General features: G+C 38.5%; 1 protein-coding gene across 1 annotated transcript in view; it reads left to right on the top strand.

Moving 5' to 3' along the window:
• PIP4P2 (phosphatidylinositol-4,5-bisphosphate 4-phosphatase 2) overlaps positions 1–18500 on the top strand; it is an 84493-nt gene that overhangs the window by 43455 nt on the left and 22538 nt on the right. The window contains exons 4-5 of the mRNA XM_029222954.1: positions 2431–2554; positions 18144–18196. Coding sequence (XP_029078787.1) covers positions 2431–2554; positions 18144–18196 — 177 coding nt within the window. The remainder of the gene's footprint in view (positions 1–2430; positions 2555–18143; positions 18197–18500) is intronic.

Consider the following 18500-nt stretch of genomic DNA (forward strand, 5'->3'; position numbering starts at 1 on the left):
AGAGAGAGAGAGAGAGAGAGAGAGAGAGAGAGAGAGAGAGAGAGAGAGAGAGAAGGAGGGAGGGAGGGAGGGAGGAGAAAGAAAGAGGTCAAATGAAATAAAATAAAGTTAAAAAACTTAAAAAGTAATAAAAAATAAAGAAGAGAGCAACCCAACCCAAAAACAAATCCACCAATGATAACAAGCACTAAAAACTATACTAAAAAAAGAAAAGAAAGAAAAATGGACAGACAGAATCCTAGGACTTATGGTAAAAGCAGAGCTATACAGACAAAATCACACACAGAAGCATACACATACACACTCACAAGAAGTGAAAAATGGAAAAAAAAATATATCGTTTCTCCCAATGTCCACCTCCTCAATTTGTTGTGATTCATTGTCTCTTCAGGTATTCCACAGATGCAGGGTACATCAAGTTGACTGTCGAGATTTAATCTGCTGCCCCTGAGGCTGCTGGGAGAGATTTCCCTTTCTCTTCTTTGTTCGCACAGCTTCTGGTGTTCAGCTTTGTATTTGGCCCCGCTTCTGAGTGTAGGTCACCTGAGGGCATCTATTCTTCTCTCAGACAGGACAGGGATAAAGGAGCCACTGATTCGGGGGCTCTGGCTCACTCATGCCGAGGGAGGGATGTGTACAGAATGCGGGGTGAGCCTGTGGTGGCAGAGGCCGGCATGACGTTGCAATAGCCTGAGGCATGCCGTGTGTTCTCCGGGGGAAGTTGTCCCTGAATCACAGGACCCTGGCAGTGGCGGGCTGCACAGGCTCATGGGAGGGGAGGTGTGGAGAGCGACCTGTGCTTGCACACAGCCTTCTTGGTGGCAGCAGCAGCAGCCTTAGCATCTCATGCCCGTCTCTGGGGTCTGCGCTGATAGCCACGGCTTGTGCCCATCTCTGGAGCTCCTTTAAGCATTGCTCTTAATCCCCTCTCCTCACGCACCACAAAACAAAGAGGCAAGAAAAAGTCTCTTACCTCTTTGGAAGCTCCAGACCTTTTCCCAGAATCCCTCCTGGCTAGCTGTGGCACACTAGCCCCCTTCAGGCTGTGTTTACGCAGCCAACCCCTGTCATCTCCCTGGGATCTGACCGAAGCTGGAGCCTCAGCTCCCAGCCCCCACCTGCCCCGGCGGGTGAGCAGACAAGCGTCTCAGGCTGGTGAGTGCTGGTCGGCACTGGTCCTCTGTGCGGGAATCTCTCCACTTTGCCCTCCGCACCCCTGTTGCTGCGCTCTCCTTCACGGCTCCGAAGCTTCCCGCCTCCGCCACCCACAGTCTCTGCCCGCGAAGGGGCTTCCTAGTGTGTGGAAACCTTTCCTCCTTCACAGCTCCCTCCCACTGGTGCAAGTCCTGTCCCTATTCTTTTGTCTCTGCTTTTTCTTTTTTCTTTTGCCCTACCCAGATACATGGAGAGTTTCTTGCGTTTTCAGAGGTCTGAGGTCTTCTGCCAGCGTTCAGTAGGTGTTCTGTAGGGGTTTTTCCACATGTAGATGTATTTCTGATGTATTTGTGGGGAGGAAGGTGATCTCTATGTCTTACTCTTCCGCCATCTTGAATCCCCTCTGGTTACAGTTATTTGTAAACTAATGTTCTTGAATAAGCAATGAAAGTTTTCTTGATGTTACATAACTACTTAATAGATTGTAATAAATCAGTGACTCATATTTTATTAAAAATAACCAATTAGTTTATCTTTGACATATTTCATCTTAAGTTGGAAGTGTTTTAGTAATCATTGTATACTTTAAATTGTGTTATTTCACTAGTCTTTGCTGAGTATAAGCTATGCAATAAATTCTGTAGTCATGTGCCTCTGCCAAATGGTGTATGGAAGTGCACAGATAGAAGTATATCAAAACCTTAACTGTGTTTTGTTTCTGTGTTTTCTGTCTTCTTGACCATTATGTGAATCATTTGCAACCCCATCTGATGGTAACCTGGGAAATGGAAAGGAAAGGAGCCTACCATTGTCCTTTCTGTCCAACTCCAATTAAACAGACATTAAGGAATACCAGCCTACCCAGAGAAATTTGGTTGTGACTCAGCACTTTGGTACATTCATGGCACACATATATCTGTTAATGTACAATTTTTTAACTTACTTAGTCTTTTACTCAAGTTGTCTTCCTAGATAGGGTAAGATAAGATAAGGAATGATAAGATTTGAATTTATAAGAACTTGGAAACAGTAGTTAAATGGTTCCCAAGGTGATTTGATTAGGTCCAATTCCAAATAATTTTTTTGCTTTTGAAATATTGACTATTGCTGTTTTCTGTGATTTTGGCTTTAAAGGCTGACATTTAATTCACTTAATTTATAAAACAAGTATAACCTATTTTCAATGCTATATTCCATGTTTTTGGCCCCATAGTGTAGGTTTCGCTCTCAGTCCATTTGTGGGATAATGAAGTTGTTTCCTCTCTGTTTCCACAGTAGACGCATAATTAACCTTGGCCCAGTAATGCTTATTTCTGAAGAACAGCCAGCTCAACCTGCACTGCCAGTCCAACCAGAAGGTACAAGAGTTGTGTGTGGGCACTGTGGAAATACGTTCTTGGTACGTAACAAGACATTTGTGACAGGAACATCAATCTGTAAATGTAGGTCTTGATCACACAGATTTGACCACTGCTCATAGTCTTATAGTTTGTTCAAGTGCAAATTGATCAAAAGATTAAAATAGAGCCTTTGTTAGAAAGACAGTCAATCAGAGCCACGACTAGGATGTACTGCATTGTTTGTGAATTACATATAAGGTGCATCCCCTGACTGATTCATTTGCAAAAAGGGCCTCTCTGGGTAGGCTAATAACAAACAAGAACCCTGTGCTCCAGGCAGAGCAACTTGGGTATCCTGGCTTAGTGAGTAACTGAATCTACCTCCTACCCTCATCTCCTCAGCAGAGCGCAAAATGCACACTCTCATGCAGTGGCCTTGTTTCATGGTTCTGGATTCAAGAAATATTCTCATTATAATTTATCAAAATTTTTCTGATTGTTATATATGAAACTTGGAGTAACGGGAATTACTGTGGTATCTGTAATTAGATAAGTTATTGGATAAAAAATAAAGTATAAGTAGTTTGACATGAACAAAAGTTATAGGAGTTCTTGTTTTACTACTTTTAACTTTAACCCTAAGCTTGATTTTTAAATGTTAATTTCATAATGACTTACCCCATCAGGAAGAATAAGAACAGGTTTTCTTTTGTTATTTAGCCTCCAAAGGAGACAAAAGATTATCCTTAGAACCTAAGTACTAAAGAAACCTTCCAGAGTGTAGGCATGGGGAGAGCTGAGGTTGCAGTGGTTTATAAACAAGACCTGCTGTCACTAAGGGATGAATGAGCTTAAGAAAGTGTAGACTGTTTGCTCTTTTTCCCTTCTAATTTTTATTTTTGATAAAGTAATTCATGTATAATAACTTCACATGTCAAATAGGACTGTAAAGCTTAAAGGGAAAATGGTGGTCATCTCTTTACCTAACACAACCCCAATTTTCATCCCCCAAATACTTTTGACTCTTTCAGCTGCTCTTCTGGTATGTACCTCCATGTGTTTAAATTGTTTGCTTATTTTTTTCTTTTTGATTAAGCAGTTTTAGATATTACCTATTACTTTGTAAGACGCAGGTTGAAGATTTAGCACTCTTACCACCCTGCCTGCTCTCATAGTCCTTTCTCCACTTTCATACTCCCAGTAGAGTTATAATATTTAATACTTAGTCTTTACATTTTTTATGATTAGGTAAATTGTGTTCACAGCTGAGCCAAGTAATATATTACATTTCTCTCCTGTATGGCTCTTAAATATTTCTTGGATTTGTTAATAATTGTCCCTCCCTCTTTTAGATTTGTTTTAATTTTTTATGTACAAATCACTAGTTCTTCTCATATTCTTTCATAGAACTACAAAATTCCTGTCAATATAGTCAAATGGGTCAGGGAATCTATTATTTAGACTTCCTCCTACACAGCTGTCATCCTGTGACTTCCCTTCATCTTATCTTAGGAATTCCTATTACCTCTTTCCTGTGTTGGATCCTCTGCCATCCTTACAGTTCTTGGTTTATTGCTTTATTTTGTTGGAGCACATCCTCTCTTAGCTTTCTGAGAAAAGATGCAGAGAAATAAATTTGAACCTTTTACTTCTTAAACAGTTTTTAATCTAACCCTATTTTCACGTTATAATTTGTCCAGATGTAGAATTATAGGTTGCCAATTCTTTCCTCAGAAATTTGAGGGCTTTGCTCCACTGTTGATGGGAAGATCAACTGCTGTTGGCTCCTGACCCTTACCATGTGACCTATTTTTCTCTCTTTATTTTCTCTTATTTTCCTCTTTCATTTCTCCAAGGTTCTGAAATAGTATTAGAATGTGCCTTAGGGAGAATCTTTTTGACCTCATTGTCTGGCTACTCAGTGAATCCTTTTATAGTCCACTCCATTTTCTTTCTTCCATCTTTCTACAACCCCTGAGGTTAGATCACCTGAATTGACATACACACTCTCTCTCTTTCTCTCTCATTTTTTTTTTTAATATATTTTTCAGTTTTGGCTTTTTCTTTTACTTACAGGGAAATTTCCTCAAATATATCTTCTAAACTTAATTAAAATTTTAAATTTCAGATGATCTAAATTAATTTTTAATTTCTAAGAGTTCTCCTGTGTTCTCTGATTAATTTTTCTTTTTTCTAAATCACATTCTCTTCTTTATGGCATCTTTCTGAAGCTATTAGTTATGTTTTCTGAGGTATTATTCTTCTTTATGCCTTGTCTCTATTTTCTCTCCATTGCTTCTATTTGTTTTTATTTTCTGATAGAGGTTTTAACGAGGAGCTCATTTATATATGAGAGCAAGTTACTGATTGGAATCTCTAAGTATGCAGCAGGGGCTAAACTTTTTCTCCTTCCTTCCTTCCTTTCTTTCCTCCCTCCCTCCCTTTTTCCTTTCTTCTTCTCTCTCCTCCTCCTCCTCATCTTTCTTCTTCCTCTTCTCCTTTTTCTCTTTTCTTGAAGAACTGCCAACTATTAGTATCAATGTCTTTTTTTTTTTTTTTAGGGCAAGTTTCTCTGGGGAATAATCTTCTGACTTCTTGTAAGAGGTATATCTGGGAGACAGCATTCTAGGAGCTAAGAAAGGATAATAGGGATGAAGGTCTCATCTACTGTTCAGACTGTAGACTTATTTAACTCCTTTGTTTTTAGAATGGTGTCTTATTCTTGCCTTCTGCTGTGCCTGGTGTTCCTAAGTTCACAGTCCTTCTAGTTCAGTTTCTTTGAGAGAATAAATCACTCTTCTCTTGCATGTGTTGGGGAGGGAGGGACTTTTGGTTTTGTGATATGGAGGGAAGAGTCTAGAACTGATACTCCTGTTTTTATCACTACCCCTAACTCCTATCTTTGAAAGCACCTTGGAGTCCCAAGGTCTGAACTATTTTGTAGTTCTTCAGTTGAATCAGCCTGCTTTTCATTGGATATCTCTCTTTAGGCAATCAGGTTTCAGCATCCCTTTCAGTTTGTTACCAAGTCTCCATCAGCTTTCCACTGTCTGAAAATTCAAGGTAATTTCTCTTCGGATTCTATTTGTTCTTATGGTATTTTACATTTGTAAACACAATTTACTGTCATTTTAGTCAGGTTTGGGAAAGGAAATAAAAATGCATGCATTTGTCCAACTTATTACATTTAACCAGAATTTCTATGATTTTTCTGATCTACTAGGATAAGATAAATCTTCTTCCTTGCATTTATATTTTATTGATTAAGTCAGTGACCAAGTACATCAATTAGGGGATATATTTGGTGGGGATAGTGAAAAGATTTCTTTTTTAAAAATTTCTTTTTAAAAAATCACTATTGAGAATTAGGTTTGGATTTGGGTCCTGGCCATACTAAAGCCTGACTATGTGATGCTGGGCAAGTTATGTAACTTTGCTAAATTCTGATTTCCTCACCTGAAAATGGGGAGAATAATAGCATATTCACAAGATTGCTGAGAGCAGTAGTAAAGACATTTGTCCAAAGTTTGTGACAGTGGAAGCTAGCCTTGCGGCTGACAGGGTCTTGGTGCACCGGCTGGGTGTCAGGCTTGTGTCTCTGAGGTGGGAGAGCCAAGTTCAGGACATTGGTCCAACAGAGACCTTCCAGTTCCATGTAATATCAAATGGCGAGACCTCTCCCAGAGATCTCCATCTCAACGTTAAGACCCAGCTTCACTCAACAACCAGCAAGCTACAGTGCTGGACATCCTATGCCAAACAACTAGCAAGACAGGAACACAACCCCGCCCATTAGCAGAGATGCTGCCTAAAATCATAATAAGGTCACAGACACCCCAAAACACACCACTGGATGTGGTCCTGCCACCAGAAAGACAAGATCCAGCCTCATCCACCAGAACACTGGCACCAGTCCCCTCCACCAGGAAGCCTACACAACCCACTGAACCAACCTTAGCCACTGGAGGCCGACACCAAAAGCAACGGGAACTACAAACCTGCAGCCTGCAAAAAGGAGACCCCAAACACAGTAAGTTAAGCAAAATGAGAAGTCAGAGAAGCATACAGCAGATGAAGGAGCAAGGTAAAAACCCACCAGACCAAACAAATGAAGAGGAAATAGGTAGTCTACCTGAAAAAGAATTCAGAGTAAGGATAGGAAAGATGATCCAAAATCTTCGAAATAGAATGGAGAAAATACAAGAAACTGAGGCAGAAGAACGGATAAGTGACCTGGAAGATAAAATAGTGGAAATAACTACTGCAGAGCAGAATAAAGAAAAAAAGAATGAAAAGAATTGAGGACAGTCTCAGAGACATCTGGGACAACATTAAATGCACCAACATTCGAATTATAGGGGTCCCAGAAGAAAAAGAGAAAAAGAAAGGGACTGAGAAAATATTTGAAGAGACTATAGTTGAAAACTTCCCTAATATGGGAAATGGAATAGTCAATCAAGTCCAGGGAGTGCAGAGAGTGCCATACAGGATAAATCCAAGGAGAAACACGCCAAGACAAATGTTAATCAAGCTATCAAAAGTTAAATACAAAGAAAAAAATATTAAAAGCAGCAAGGGAAAAACAACAAATGACATGCAAGGGAATCCCATAAGGTTAACAGCTGATCTTTCAGCAGAAACTCTGCAAGCCACAAGGTTCTGGCAGGACATATTTAAAGTGATGAAAGGAGAATAAAATACCTAGGAATAAACCTACCTAAGGAGACAAAAGACCTGTATGCAGAAAACTATAATACACTGATGAAAGAAATTAAAGATGATACAAACAGATGGAGAGATATACCATATTCTTGGATTGGAAGAATCAACATTGTGAAAATGACTCTACCACCCAAAGCAATATACAGATTCAATGCAATCCCTATCAAACTACCACCGGCATTTTTCACAGAACTAGGACAAAAAATTTCACAATTTGTATGGAAACACAAAAACCCGAAACAGCCGAAGCAAACTTGAGAAAAAAATGGAGCTGGAGGAATCAGGGTCCTGGACTTCAGACTATACTGAAGCTACAGTAATCAAGACAGTATGGTACTGGCACAAAAACAGAAATATAGATCAATGGAACAGGATAGAAAGCCCAGAGATAAACCCACGCACGTATGGTTACCTTATCTTTGATAAGGAGACAAGAATATATGATGGAGAAAAGATGGCCTCTTCAATAAGTGGGGCTGGAAAAACTGGACAGGTACATGTAAGAGAATGAAATTAGAACACTCCTAAACAACATTCACAAAAATAAACTCATAATGAATTTAAGACCTAAATGTAAGGCCAGACACTATAAAACGCTTACAGGAAAACACAGGCAGAACACTCTATGACATAAATCAGAGCAAGGTCCATTTTTTGGGGGCTACGTGGGCCTCTCACTGTTGTGGCCTTTCCCGTTGCGGAACACAGGCTCCGGACGCGCAGGCTCAGCGGCCATGGCTCACGGGCCCAGCCACTCCCCAGCATGTGGGATCTTTCCGGACCGGGGCACGCACCTGTGTCCCCTGCGTCAGCAGGCGGACTCTCAACCACTGCTCCACCAGGGAAGCCCGCAAGTTCCTTTTTGACCTACCTCTTAGAGAAATGGAAATAAAAACAAAAATAAACAAATGGGATCTAATGAAACTTAAATGCTTTTGCACAGCAAAGGAAAACATAAACAAGATGAAAAGACAACCCTCAGAATGGGAAAAATATTTACAAATGAAGCAACTGACAAAGGATTAATCTCCAAAATTTACAAGCAGCTCATGCAGCTCAATATCAAAAAAACAAACAACCCAATCCAAAAATGGGCAGAAGACCTAAACAGGCATTTCTCCAAAGAAGACATACAGATGGCCAACAAACACATGATAAGATGCTCAATGTCAGTAATCATTAGAGAAATGCAAATCAAAACTACAGTGAGGTATCACCTAATACCAGTCAGAATGGCCATCATAAAAAACCTACAAACAGGGGCTTCCCTGGTGGTGCAGTGGTTGAGAGTCCGCCTGCTGATGCAGGGGACACGGGTTCATGCCCTGGTCCGGGAAGATCCCACGTGCCGCGGAGCGGCTAGGCCCGTGAGCCATGGCCACTGAGCCTGAGCGTCTGGAGCCTGTGTTCCGCAACGGGAAAGGCCACAACAGTGAGAAGCCCGCGTCCCGCAAAAAAACAAACAAACAATAAATGCTGGAGAGGGTGTGCAGAAAAGGGAACCCTCTTGCACTATTGGTGGGAATATAAATTGATACAGCCACTATGGAGAACAGTATAGAGGTTCCTTAAAAAACTAAAAATAGAACTACCATACGACCCAGAAATTCCACTACTTGGCATATACCCTGAGAAAACCATAATTCAAAAAGAGATATGTACCACAATGTTCATTGCAGCACTATTTACAATAGCCAGGACGTGGAAGCAACCTAAGTGTCCATCAACAGATGAATGGATAAAGAAGATGTAGCACATATATACAGAGGAATATTGCTCAGCCATAAAAAGAAATGAAATTGAGTTATTTGTAGTGAGGTGGATGGACCTAGAGTCTGTCATACAGAGTGAAGTAAGTCAGAAAGAGAAAAACTAATACCGTATGCTAACACATATATATATAGACTCTAAAAAAAAAAATTGATTGTGAAGAACCTAGGGACAGGACAGGAAGAAAGACGCAGACATAGAGAGTGGACTTGAGGACACAGGGAGTGGGAAGGGTAAGCTGGGACAAAGAGAGTGGCATGGACATATATACACTACCAAATGTAAAATAGATAGCTAGTGGGAAGCAGCCACACAGGACAGGGAGATTAGCTCAGTGCTTTGTGACCAACTAGAGAGGTGGGATAGGGAGGGTGGGAGGGAGACACAAGATGGAGGAGGTATGGTGATATATGTATATGTATAGCTAATTCACTTTGTTATAAGGCAGAAACTAACGTACCATTGTAAAGCAATTATACTCGAATAAAGATGTTTAAAAATAAATAAATAAATAAAAGGAAAATATTTAGATGTTAAAAAAAGAAAAAGAAATCACTATTGATTTACGATTACTCCCTCTGTAAGTATTGATATATATGAATTAATCGACTAATTTAAATATAAATAAAATATATTTACTATCTTTTTCTTTCTTATATGCAAGCATATTTCATTTGAAATATCATTTAAAACTCTTCAAAATAGATTTTTTCAGCTTACTTCAGTGAGTTCCCTTCCACAATTACCTTGCATTTGCATTTTTGCCCAGTTATGTTTTATATTCCAAATCCTTGGCATGGATAGTCCTTATAAGACACATTGTAAGTGAGCTGATTTCATTTTTTCAAACATATATATTGAGTGTGTACCAGACACTGGGCTACATGCTGGGGAAACAGGAAGTCCCTGCCCTTATGGGATTTTTCCAGTCTAATAGGAGAAAGACAATTAAAACAATAATTATATGAAATCTAGTTAGGCTAAAGCAGAGAAATACGGAGTGTTCTTAGTGTACATACGGAAGCATCTAGCCTAGAGGAAGTGAGATTATCCTAAGAGTAATGGAAAGCTAAAGCAGGGCTTTATAATTAATTTTGTGTGTATTGATGCTATGTCTATAATAGATTGCATATGGGCAAGCCTGAAGAAACACAAGACCAGATATTTAGGTTTTATTATTCAGAAAAGTGATGATGATAGTCATGAATAGCATAAAGAATTTGAGAAAGAATTGGCTATACTGATATTAGTATAGATGAGGGAATGAGGGAAAAAGTAAAATTAAAGACAACTCTTACAAAGGTTTATATTTAAGTTTTTGAAATCATCTGGAAGTGAATTCTAGAGAATGATCCAAGTTGAGAGGTTAGATAGATGTGTGTGACATGGCTTTTATTAAAATTTATGCATTTAGATATTTTCTCCACAGAAGAAAATTACTAAAGTAATTTGCAAGTCAGAAATGAACTTCTAAAAGTAAGCTCCTTCTTACTTAATATTCAGTGCAGGCACCTGAATCATATTAGCATAGTCATTATGATTTTAAAACTTTAAGTCTTTGGCAGGAAAGGGTGTTTTGGATTAACGTGTGGTATTTAAAGATTATTTCAAAATTCCCAGAAAACAAAGTTTTTGGTGACTAGAACAGAGTACATACCTTTAGGGTGGCTATTACCTTGGAGAGTTTCAGACTAATGAGAGATACTGAGTGTTACAAAAAATAAACAGACCTGGGGCTTCCCTGGTGGCACGGTGGTTGAGCGTCCGCCTGCCAATGCAGGGGACATGGGTTCGTGCCCCGGTCCGGGAAGATCCCACATTCCGCGGAGCGGCTGGGCCCATGAGCCATGGCTGCTGAGCCTGCGCGTCCGGAACCTGTGCTCCACAACGGGAGAGGCCACAACAGTGAGAGGCCTGCGTACAGCAAAAAAAATAAAAAATAAACAGACCTGGAAACTCTTAATTTTGACTTGAGAACTTCACCTTATCCTTGTTATTATGCTGATCCAAGTAATCTTATATCCTTTGTAGTATTCTTTGCCCTTCAAGTTTTTAACTAATAGGATAATTCATCTATTTATTCCATACTTTGTTTCAGCCTTGGCTTACAAGGCCCAAAAGCAATTGAGAAAAATTACAAAGTCCAATAGCATTGAAAAATAAAATATGAAATGGTCAGGGAGAATGAAAAATAGGACAGAAATATGATGAAGTCATGCATAAGTGTACAAGTACGCATATTTATTCCTGTGCAGTTGTTAAAATTTTACTGAATGTTAGCTATGAGCCTTCTATGGTTAATGAAAAGAGGAAAACATAATCTATTACAACAGGGGTCCCCAACTCCCGGGTCACGGACTGATAGTCGTCTGTGGCCTGTTAGGAACTGGGCCGTACAGAAGGAGGTGAGCAGCAGGCCAGCGAGAGAAGCTTCATCTGTATTTACAGCTGCTCCCCATTGCTTGCATTACTGCCTGAGTTCTGCATCCTGTCAGATCAGCAGCAGCATTAGATTCTCACAGGAGTGCAAACCCTACTATGAACTGCGCACACGAGGGATCTGGGTTGCGAGTTCCTTATGAGAATCTAATGCCTAATGATCTGAGGTGGAGCTAAGGCAGCAATGCTAGCGCTGGGGAGTGGCTGCAAATACAGATTATCATTAGCAGAGAAGTTTGATGGCACAAAGAGCATAATAAATCAATTGCTTGCAGACTCATATCAAAACCCTATCAGTGAGTGGCAAGTGACAATTAAGCTGCATCTGGTGGCAGGCATTATAGTGGCAAGTGAGTTGATGTACTTCAGTTGTACAGCTGCATCTAATGGCAGGCTTTAAGTCAGAATCCTACACTTATTTTAGTCTGTGCATGGCCCGCCCATTATTTTGTCTACCACTTCCATCTGCGCCTCTTTCCCACGCTGCACACTTGTCTCAGTCACAGTTTTGGTAAGCCCACAAGCTAACCCTAGCCAAAATGAGTAAAAAACAAACGTTGCTGGGGAGCTTCTTTGAAAAGGGGGAGAGACCCAATGATTAGACAGCAGAAGACTCTAAGACTGCCAACGAAAAGAAAGCTGCATTTAAAAGAAAATACCAAGAGTCCTACTTAAATTATAGGTTCATTGCCACAGGTGATTCACATTCTGCAAGTCTGCTTTGTATAATATGTGGCGACCAGCTAGCCAACGAAGCCATGAAACCTTCAAAACTGCTTCACCACAGGGAGACCAAGCACCCTGCATTAAAAGACAAGTCTTTGGAGTCTTTCAAAAGAAAAAAATGTGAACATGAAGAACAGAAGCAATTATTGAAGGCCACCACTTCATCAAATGTGTCTGCATTGAGAGCATCATTCTTAGTGGCTAACCGCATTGCTAAAGCTAAGAAGCCCTTTACTATTGGTGAAGAGTTGATCCTGCCTACTGATAAGGACGTTTGTCGTGAACTTTTAGGAGAGGCTGCAATTCAGAAGGTGATACGTGTTCCTCTTCAGCTAATACCATAACTAGATGAATTAGCAGAGGATATTGAGGCACAATTGTCAGAGAGAATTAATGAGTCACCGTGGTATGCAGCCCAGGTTGACGAGTCTACCGATGTTGACAGCAAGGCAACAATGCTCGCTTTTGTGTGATATATTTTTCAGGAGGATGTGTATGTTATGTGCAATTTTGTTGCCAATCAACACCACAGCCGTAGAACTATTCAAGTTTTTGAATGATTACATATCAGGAAAACTGAATTGGTCATTTTGTGTCTGGATATGCAGACGGAGCAGCTGCAGTGACTGGACGGCTTTCTGGTTTCACTACTCTGGTCAAGGAGGTCGCTTCTGAATGTGAGTCTACACACTGTGTCATCCATAGAGAAATGCTGGCTAGCTGAAAAATATCACCTGAATTTAACAACATTTTGCAGGATGTGATTAAAATTATCAACCACATTAAAGTACATGCTCTTAACTCACATCTGTTTGCGTGGCTCTGTGAGGAGATGGACACAGAGCACACAGGTCTTCTCTTATACAGAGAAGTGAGATGGCTTTCTAAACGTAGATCACTGACCAGAGTTTCTGAGTTACGAGAGCCGCTCCAGAAATTTCTTTTAGAAAAAGCCACCACTGGCTGCACATTTCAGTGACACAGAATGGGTTGCAAAACTTGCTTACTTGTGTGACATATTCAGCCTGGTCAACGATCTCAATCTGTCACTTCAGGGGAGAATGACAACTGTGTTCAATTTGGCAGATAAAGTGGCTACATTCAAAGCCAAACTGGAATTATGGGGGCGATGAGTGAACATTGGGGTTTTTGTCATGTTTCAAACATTAGCAGAAATTTTGAAAGAGACTGAACCAGGGCCTTCTTTTTCCCAGCTGGTGCATGATCACCTATCTCAAAATGATCAAAAGAGTTTGAGCATTACTTCCCAACCAGAAAAGACCCCTGAATTGGGAAGGAATGGACCTGTGACCCACTTGTGAATAAGCCAGGTGAATCAATTTTGTCCATGCTAGAAGAGGATCAACTGCTTCAGACTGAAGATGACGGTGGCCTTAAAAGTATGTTTGAGACAACTTCAAATCTCCATACGTTCTGGATTAAAGTCAAGGCAGAATATCCTGAGATTGCCACAAAAGCACTGAAAAGCCTGCTTCCATTTCCAACATCCTGTCTTTGTGAAGCAGGGTTTTCTGCAGTGACAGCAACCAAAACGAGATTACAGAGTAGACTGGACAGAAGCAACACACTTCCGTTGTCACTGTCTCCCATCACCCCCCGATGGGACCATCTATTTGCAGGAAAACAAGCTCAGGGCTTCCACTGATTCTGCATTGTGGTGAGTTGTATAATTATTTAATTATATATTACAATGTAATGATAATAGAAACAAAATGCACAATAAATATAATGTGCTTGAATCATACTGAAACCATCCCTTCCCCCCCTCCCCCTGGTCCATGGAAAAATTGTCTTCCATGAAACTGGTCCCTGGTGCCAGAAAAGTTGGGGACTGCTGTATTATAAGATATTTGTGAAGTTTTCATAAAAGTTCACATAGGAGCTTTTACTGGAATACTGAGACCTAAGAGAGAATTATTCCCATGGATTAAGATAAAACAACACTATAATGGACTGTGTCCTCAACAATATTCTTCATTTATAATAACATAATACAATGTAATATAATATCACTGTTCTAATGCTAAAATTAAATTTACTAGGAATTCACTTCACAGTATTCATTTAACAGCCTGGCTGGAACCATGGATAATGTTGAGAAAAGCTAGATTTGTGTTTTCCAAAGTGTATTCATTAGAACACTCATTTTATAGGATAATAATAAGTGTTATGCCAGTAAAGAGTTCCAGGATCATTGGGAATTGCTAGGATAAAAAAATTAAGCAGAGGGCTTCCCTGGTGGCACAGTGGTTGAGAGTCCGCCTGCCGATGCAGGGGACACGGGTTCGTGCCATGGCCGCTGAGCCTGCGCGTCCGGAGCCTGTGCTCCGCAAGGGGAGAGGCCACAACAGTGAGAGGCCCGCGTATCGCCAAAAAAAAAAAAATCAAGCAGAATTTTTATAGTTATATTCTTTAGCACTTTTATTATGTAATATGTTAAAATAATAATAATTAAACAATGTTAAATGATTAAATAATAACTTAATTATTATAATTAAATTAAACTTAATTTCTTATGTTAAATAATGTTAAAGTCCAAGAGGAAGTTTTATCTAGTATGTGCAAGCAATTTTGAGGGGATTGCCCAGCCAGACCAATGTTTTAGGAGACATTGCTTAGAAAATAATTTTCCAGGGGCTTCCCTGGTGGTGCAGTGGTTGAGAGTTCGCCTGCTGATGCAGGGGACATGGGTTCGTGCCCCGGTCCGGGAGGATCCCACATGCCGCAGAGCGGCTAGGCCCGTGAGCCATGGCCGCTGAGCCTGTGCGTCCGGAGCCTGTGCTCCGCAACTGGAGAGGCCACAACAGTGAGAGGCCCGCGTACTGCAAAAAAAAAAAAAAGAAAAAAGAAAAAAAGAAAATAATTTTCCAGAAGAATAAAGGTAATACAAGCTAGTCCTCCATGAATGTAAAGAAGTTTCTTAAGACAACTGAACAGCAGAGAGTTTAATATTGCATCTATGTGAGGCAGGTATTCACTGTTGCTGTTGAAAGGCAGGTCCACATTCTGTGTAGAGTTGACATTTTCCAATAAAATCTACAATATGTGCCTGAATCATAGATGATGGCTCAAACTTTGCCCTGAAGTGGGCCAGTGTAGTACCTTCAGACAGGTTCAGATTTTCTTCACTAGTTCACAGGGTTCTATGGTTTGGTGGCTTAGCAGAGAGTGGCAGCAGTTTTAACTTGAACATACTTTAAAATAATCACACCAGTTGCCTATTGTATCCATTAAAAAATAAAACCTAGTAGGGTACTATCAAATGACTAGTTTTAGCAGTATACCTTTCTTACATGCCTTCTAAAATCGATTTAAAAATATATCTTGGGGAAACTAAGTTTATCTGTTATACAGAATGGTTAGAAATAAGCCAAATATTGGAAGACCTCTACTAAAAATAATTGGGTTTTAGAGAAGTTGCTTTTAATCATTCTGATAGAAAATATCTATCTATTTTTCACAATAACCAAAATATGGAAACAGCGCAAATGTCCACAATGGATAAATGGATAAAAAAGATGTGGTACATATATACACAATGGAATATTATTCAGCCATGGGAAAGGAGGATATCCTGCCATTTGTGACAACATAGAGGGACCTTGAGCACATTTTGCTAAGCGAGATGAGTCACTAGTCAGAGAAAGATGAGTACTGTATGATACCCCTTATATCTAGAATAGAAAAAAAATCAAACGTGTGAAAAACAGGAAAATGGTGGCTACCAGAGAATGGGAGGTGGAGGATAAGATTGATAGTACAAACTTGTAACAATAAATAAGTCACAGGGATCTAATACACAGAATAATGAATAGAGACAATAATATTGTACTATAATTATGTAATTGATAAATATCACTATAGCGGCAACCATGTTACGAGATATATATATATCAAAGTAGTAGACTATATACATTAAATTTGTACAGTGTTACATATCAAATTTATCCAATTAAAAAACAGGAAAAATTAGATTTTTTTTCTATTGACACTTCAAGGTTTGGCAGTAAAATTTTAAGAGTGCAGAGGCTGCATTTTAGACAAGAGAATAGTAGTAAATCCTTTCAAAAGCACAGGTATTTGCATTCATTCAAATAGATTATGACAAACATTTCTAATAATAAATATTTTTCTATTTTTAGTTTGCTGCATTTAAATGAGTACTTACAGATAACAACAAAACCAGATGTGTTAGGTTGCTGGCTGTATAACTTACTAATCATACAACAGAGTCTTAGTTGTTTGTTAGTAATAATTGAATTTATCATATATAATCTGTGCTAAAATGATAAAATTGGACTAAATAATCTCCCATAGGTTGGTCATCTAAAATTCTAGATTTTCTGTGCCAGTGTGTTAGCCTTCAAGCTTGGATTTTGAGTTACTCTTCTCTTGAGGGTTTCATAATTGCTTCCTCAGCCACTTTGCTTCTCTTAACAATGAAAAACTTGTTTGTTATTTATAAATAAAATTTGAAATGACATTACAAGTTCAACAACTACCCTAAAACTAATTTCAAAAACATGAAAAAGTACTTAGTAAGATTTCTGTATTCTTCACTTCTTACTGTTCTGTGCCAATTTCTGTAGAAATCTATGTAAATCTGTTTAGCACATTAATTTAAGCATTTTTTCTATTAAGAATAAATTAATTTGTTATAAAATAAATGATAAAAGAGTTAAGACTTCTTGAAAAACAATGTAGCCTTCGTTTGACATTCTAGATATTGAAAAATAATCATTGTGAAAAGAGTGAACATTCATGTAAAGTTTCATTTCTAGTTTATTTACCTTGGGACTTTATATTCCTACTGTGACCGAGAGAGATTATTTCAAGGTTAAGTAACTTTCAGGAGGTTTGAAATAAAAATGAAGAAAAAGAAGTCCAAACAAACTCAGATTTATTTTTGTTCTTTTTTAAAAGCTAATCATTAAAAAATTAAAAAGAAAAAATAGTCAAGTAACAGATACTTTCTGAAAGTTTTCCTCTATTATGTGGAAAACATTTGAATATGCATAACTTTTTGAAGCCCTACTATACCTAGAACTTGAGAGTTATGAAGAAAACTGAGTGACCTGGAATCCTAAGCAAAAATTAATTTTAGTGAAAGAAAAGTTATTTTGATGATAAAACTGCTAATGTACTACACGGAATTATACAAAAGAAATATACACTTTACAAGAAGATATATAGAAAAGCAAATGATGGAAGGTGAGGAAGGTATTTTGAAATATATTTTTTGTGGTAAAGAGTTACTTTATTTTTTTTTAATTTTTAAGTTTTACTTTAAATGTATATTGTACCTCCTTTCAAAGACTTTACTACCAGTAAGCTGTTTCAAGCATCTGAATAACAATACTGTGAGGAAGGTAACCCATTTTATTACCTACATTACAGGGAAGAAAATTGAAAGAAAGTTGTCTGTAGAAGAAATGTATTTTGTTACATAGAATAAGCTACTATAGAACAGAAAGCAGCTTCCTGACATTAGTTCTACCTGTATCTAATTTGTTTAGTTTATTTACTTTGTGCATTTTCTACATAAATAGAATAGTTGCATTTTTAGTAATGAGTCTGAATACTCATGTATTTAAAAAGCTAATCATCAATATTTAGAGGAAAAACAACATTGAAGGTACATGAAATACGTTTTTATTTTCTGGCAGTGGACTGAAACATAAAGGTGAATGAAATGACCCGAATTTCAACATTACATCCAGTTTTCATTGTAAAGCAAACCTAGATTGCATCAGAACCTTGAAAAAATCGTGGGAACTGTTTCAGAGGGGAATCCCAACCTTTATTTTAAGGGAGGGGGAGATGTGTTGGAGGGGAAAAGCTCATATAACTATGAAAAGGTTGATGGCTTCTGCTGTGATCCCTGAGGACATTTGAACTAAAAGAAACATCTTATCAGATTGGATAGTTTTCAGTTTTTGTTTTCAACCTCTCTTCTTATTTGTTTTACAGTGGATGGAACTGAGGTTCAACACTCTGGCAAAATGCCCACACTGCAAAAAAATGTAAGTTCTGTACCACTGGAAATAATGTTGGGAAATATTTGAGAACAATTTAAAGAGTTCAGAATTCTCACTTAAGTAAATTTTGACTTTAAGACATACTATGGGATGAATGTATGGTTAACATGTTTATGCTTTTCAAGACTAAAAAAAAGACGTCTTTGGACTGATTAATATATTCCATTTTGAAATTGAAATGATTGGGATTATCTATTCTCTAAAGGTAAATCAATTTACCTTTAGAGAAAGTGAAAATTACTAAAATTATCAGTAACCTGGTAATGATTTTCAAATGTGCTAAGTGGTT

Source organism: Monodon monoceros, unplaced genomic scaffold, assembly GCF_005190385.1.
Source record: "Monodon monoceros isolate NGI ecotype Baffin Bay Population unplaced genomic scaffold, NGI_Narwhal_1 Super_Scaffold_14, whole genome shotgun sequence".
Taxonomy (NCBI): domain Eukaryota; kingdom Metazoa; phylum Chordata; class Mammalia; order Artiodactyla; family Monodontidae; genus Monodon; species Monodon monoceros.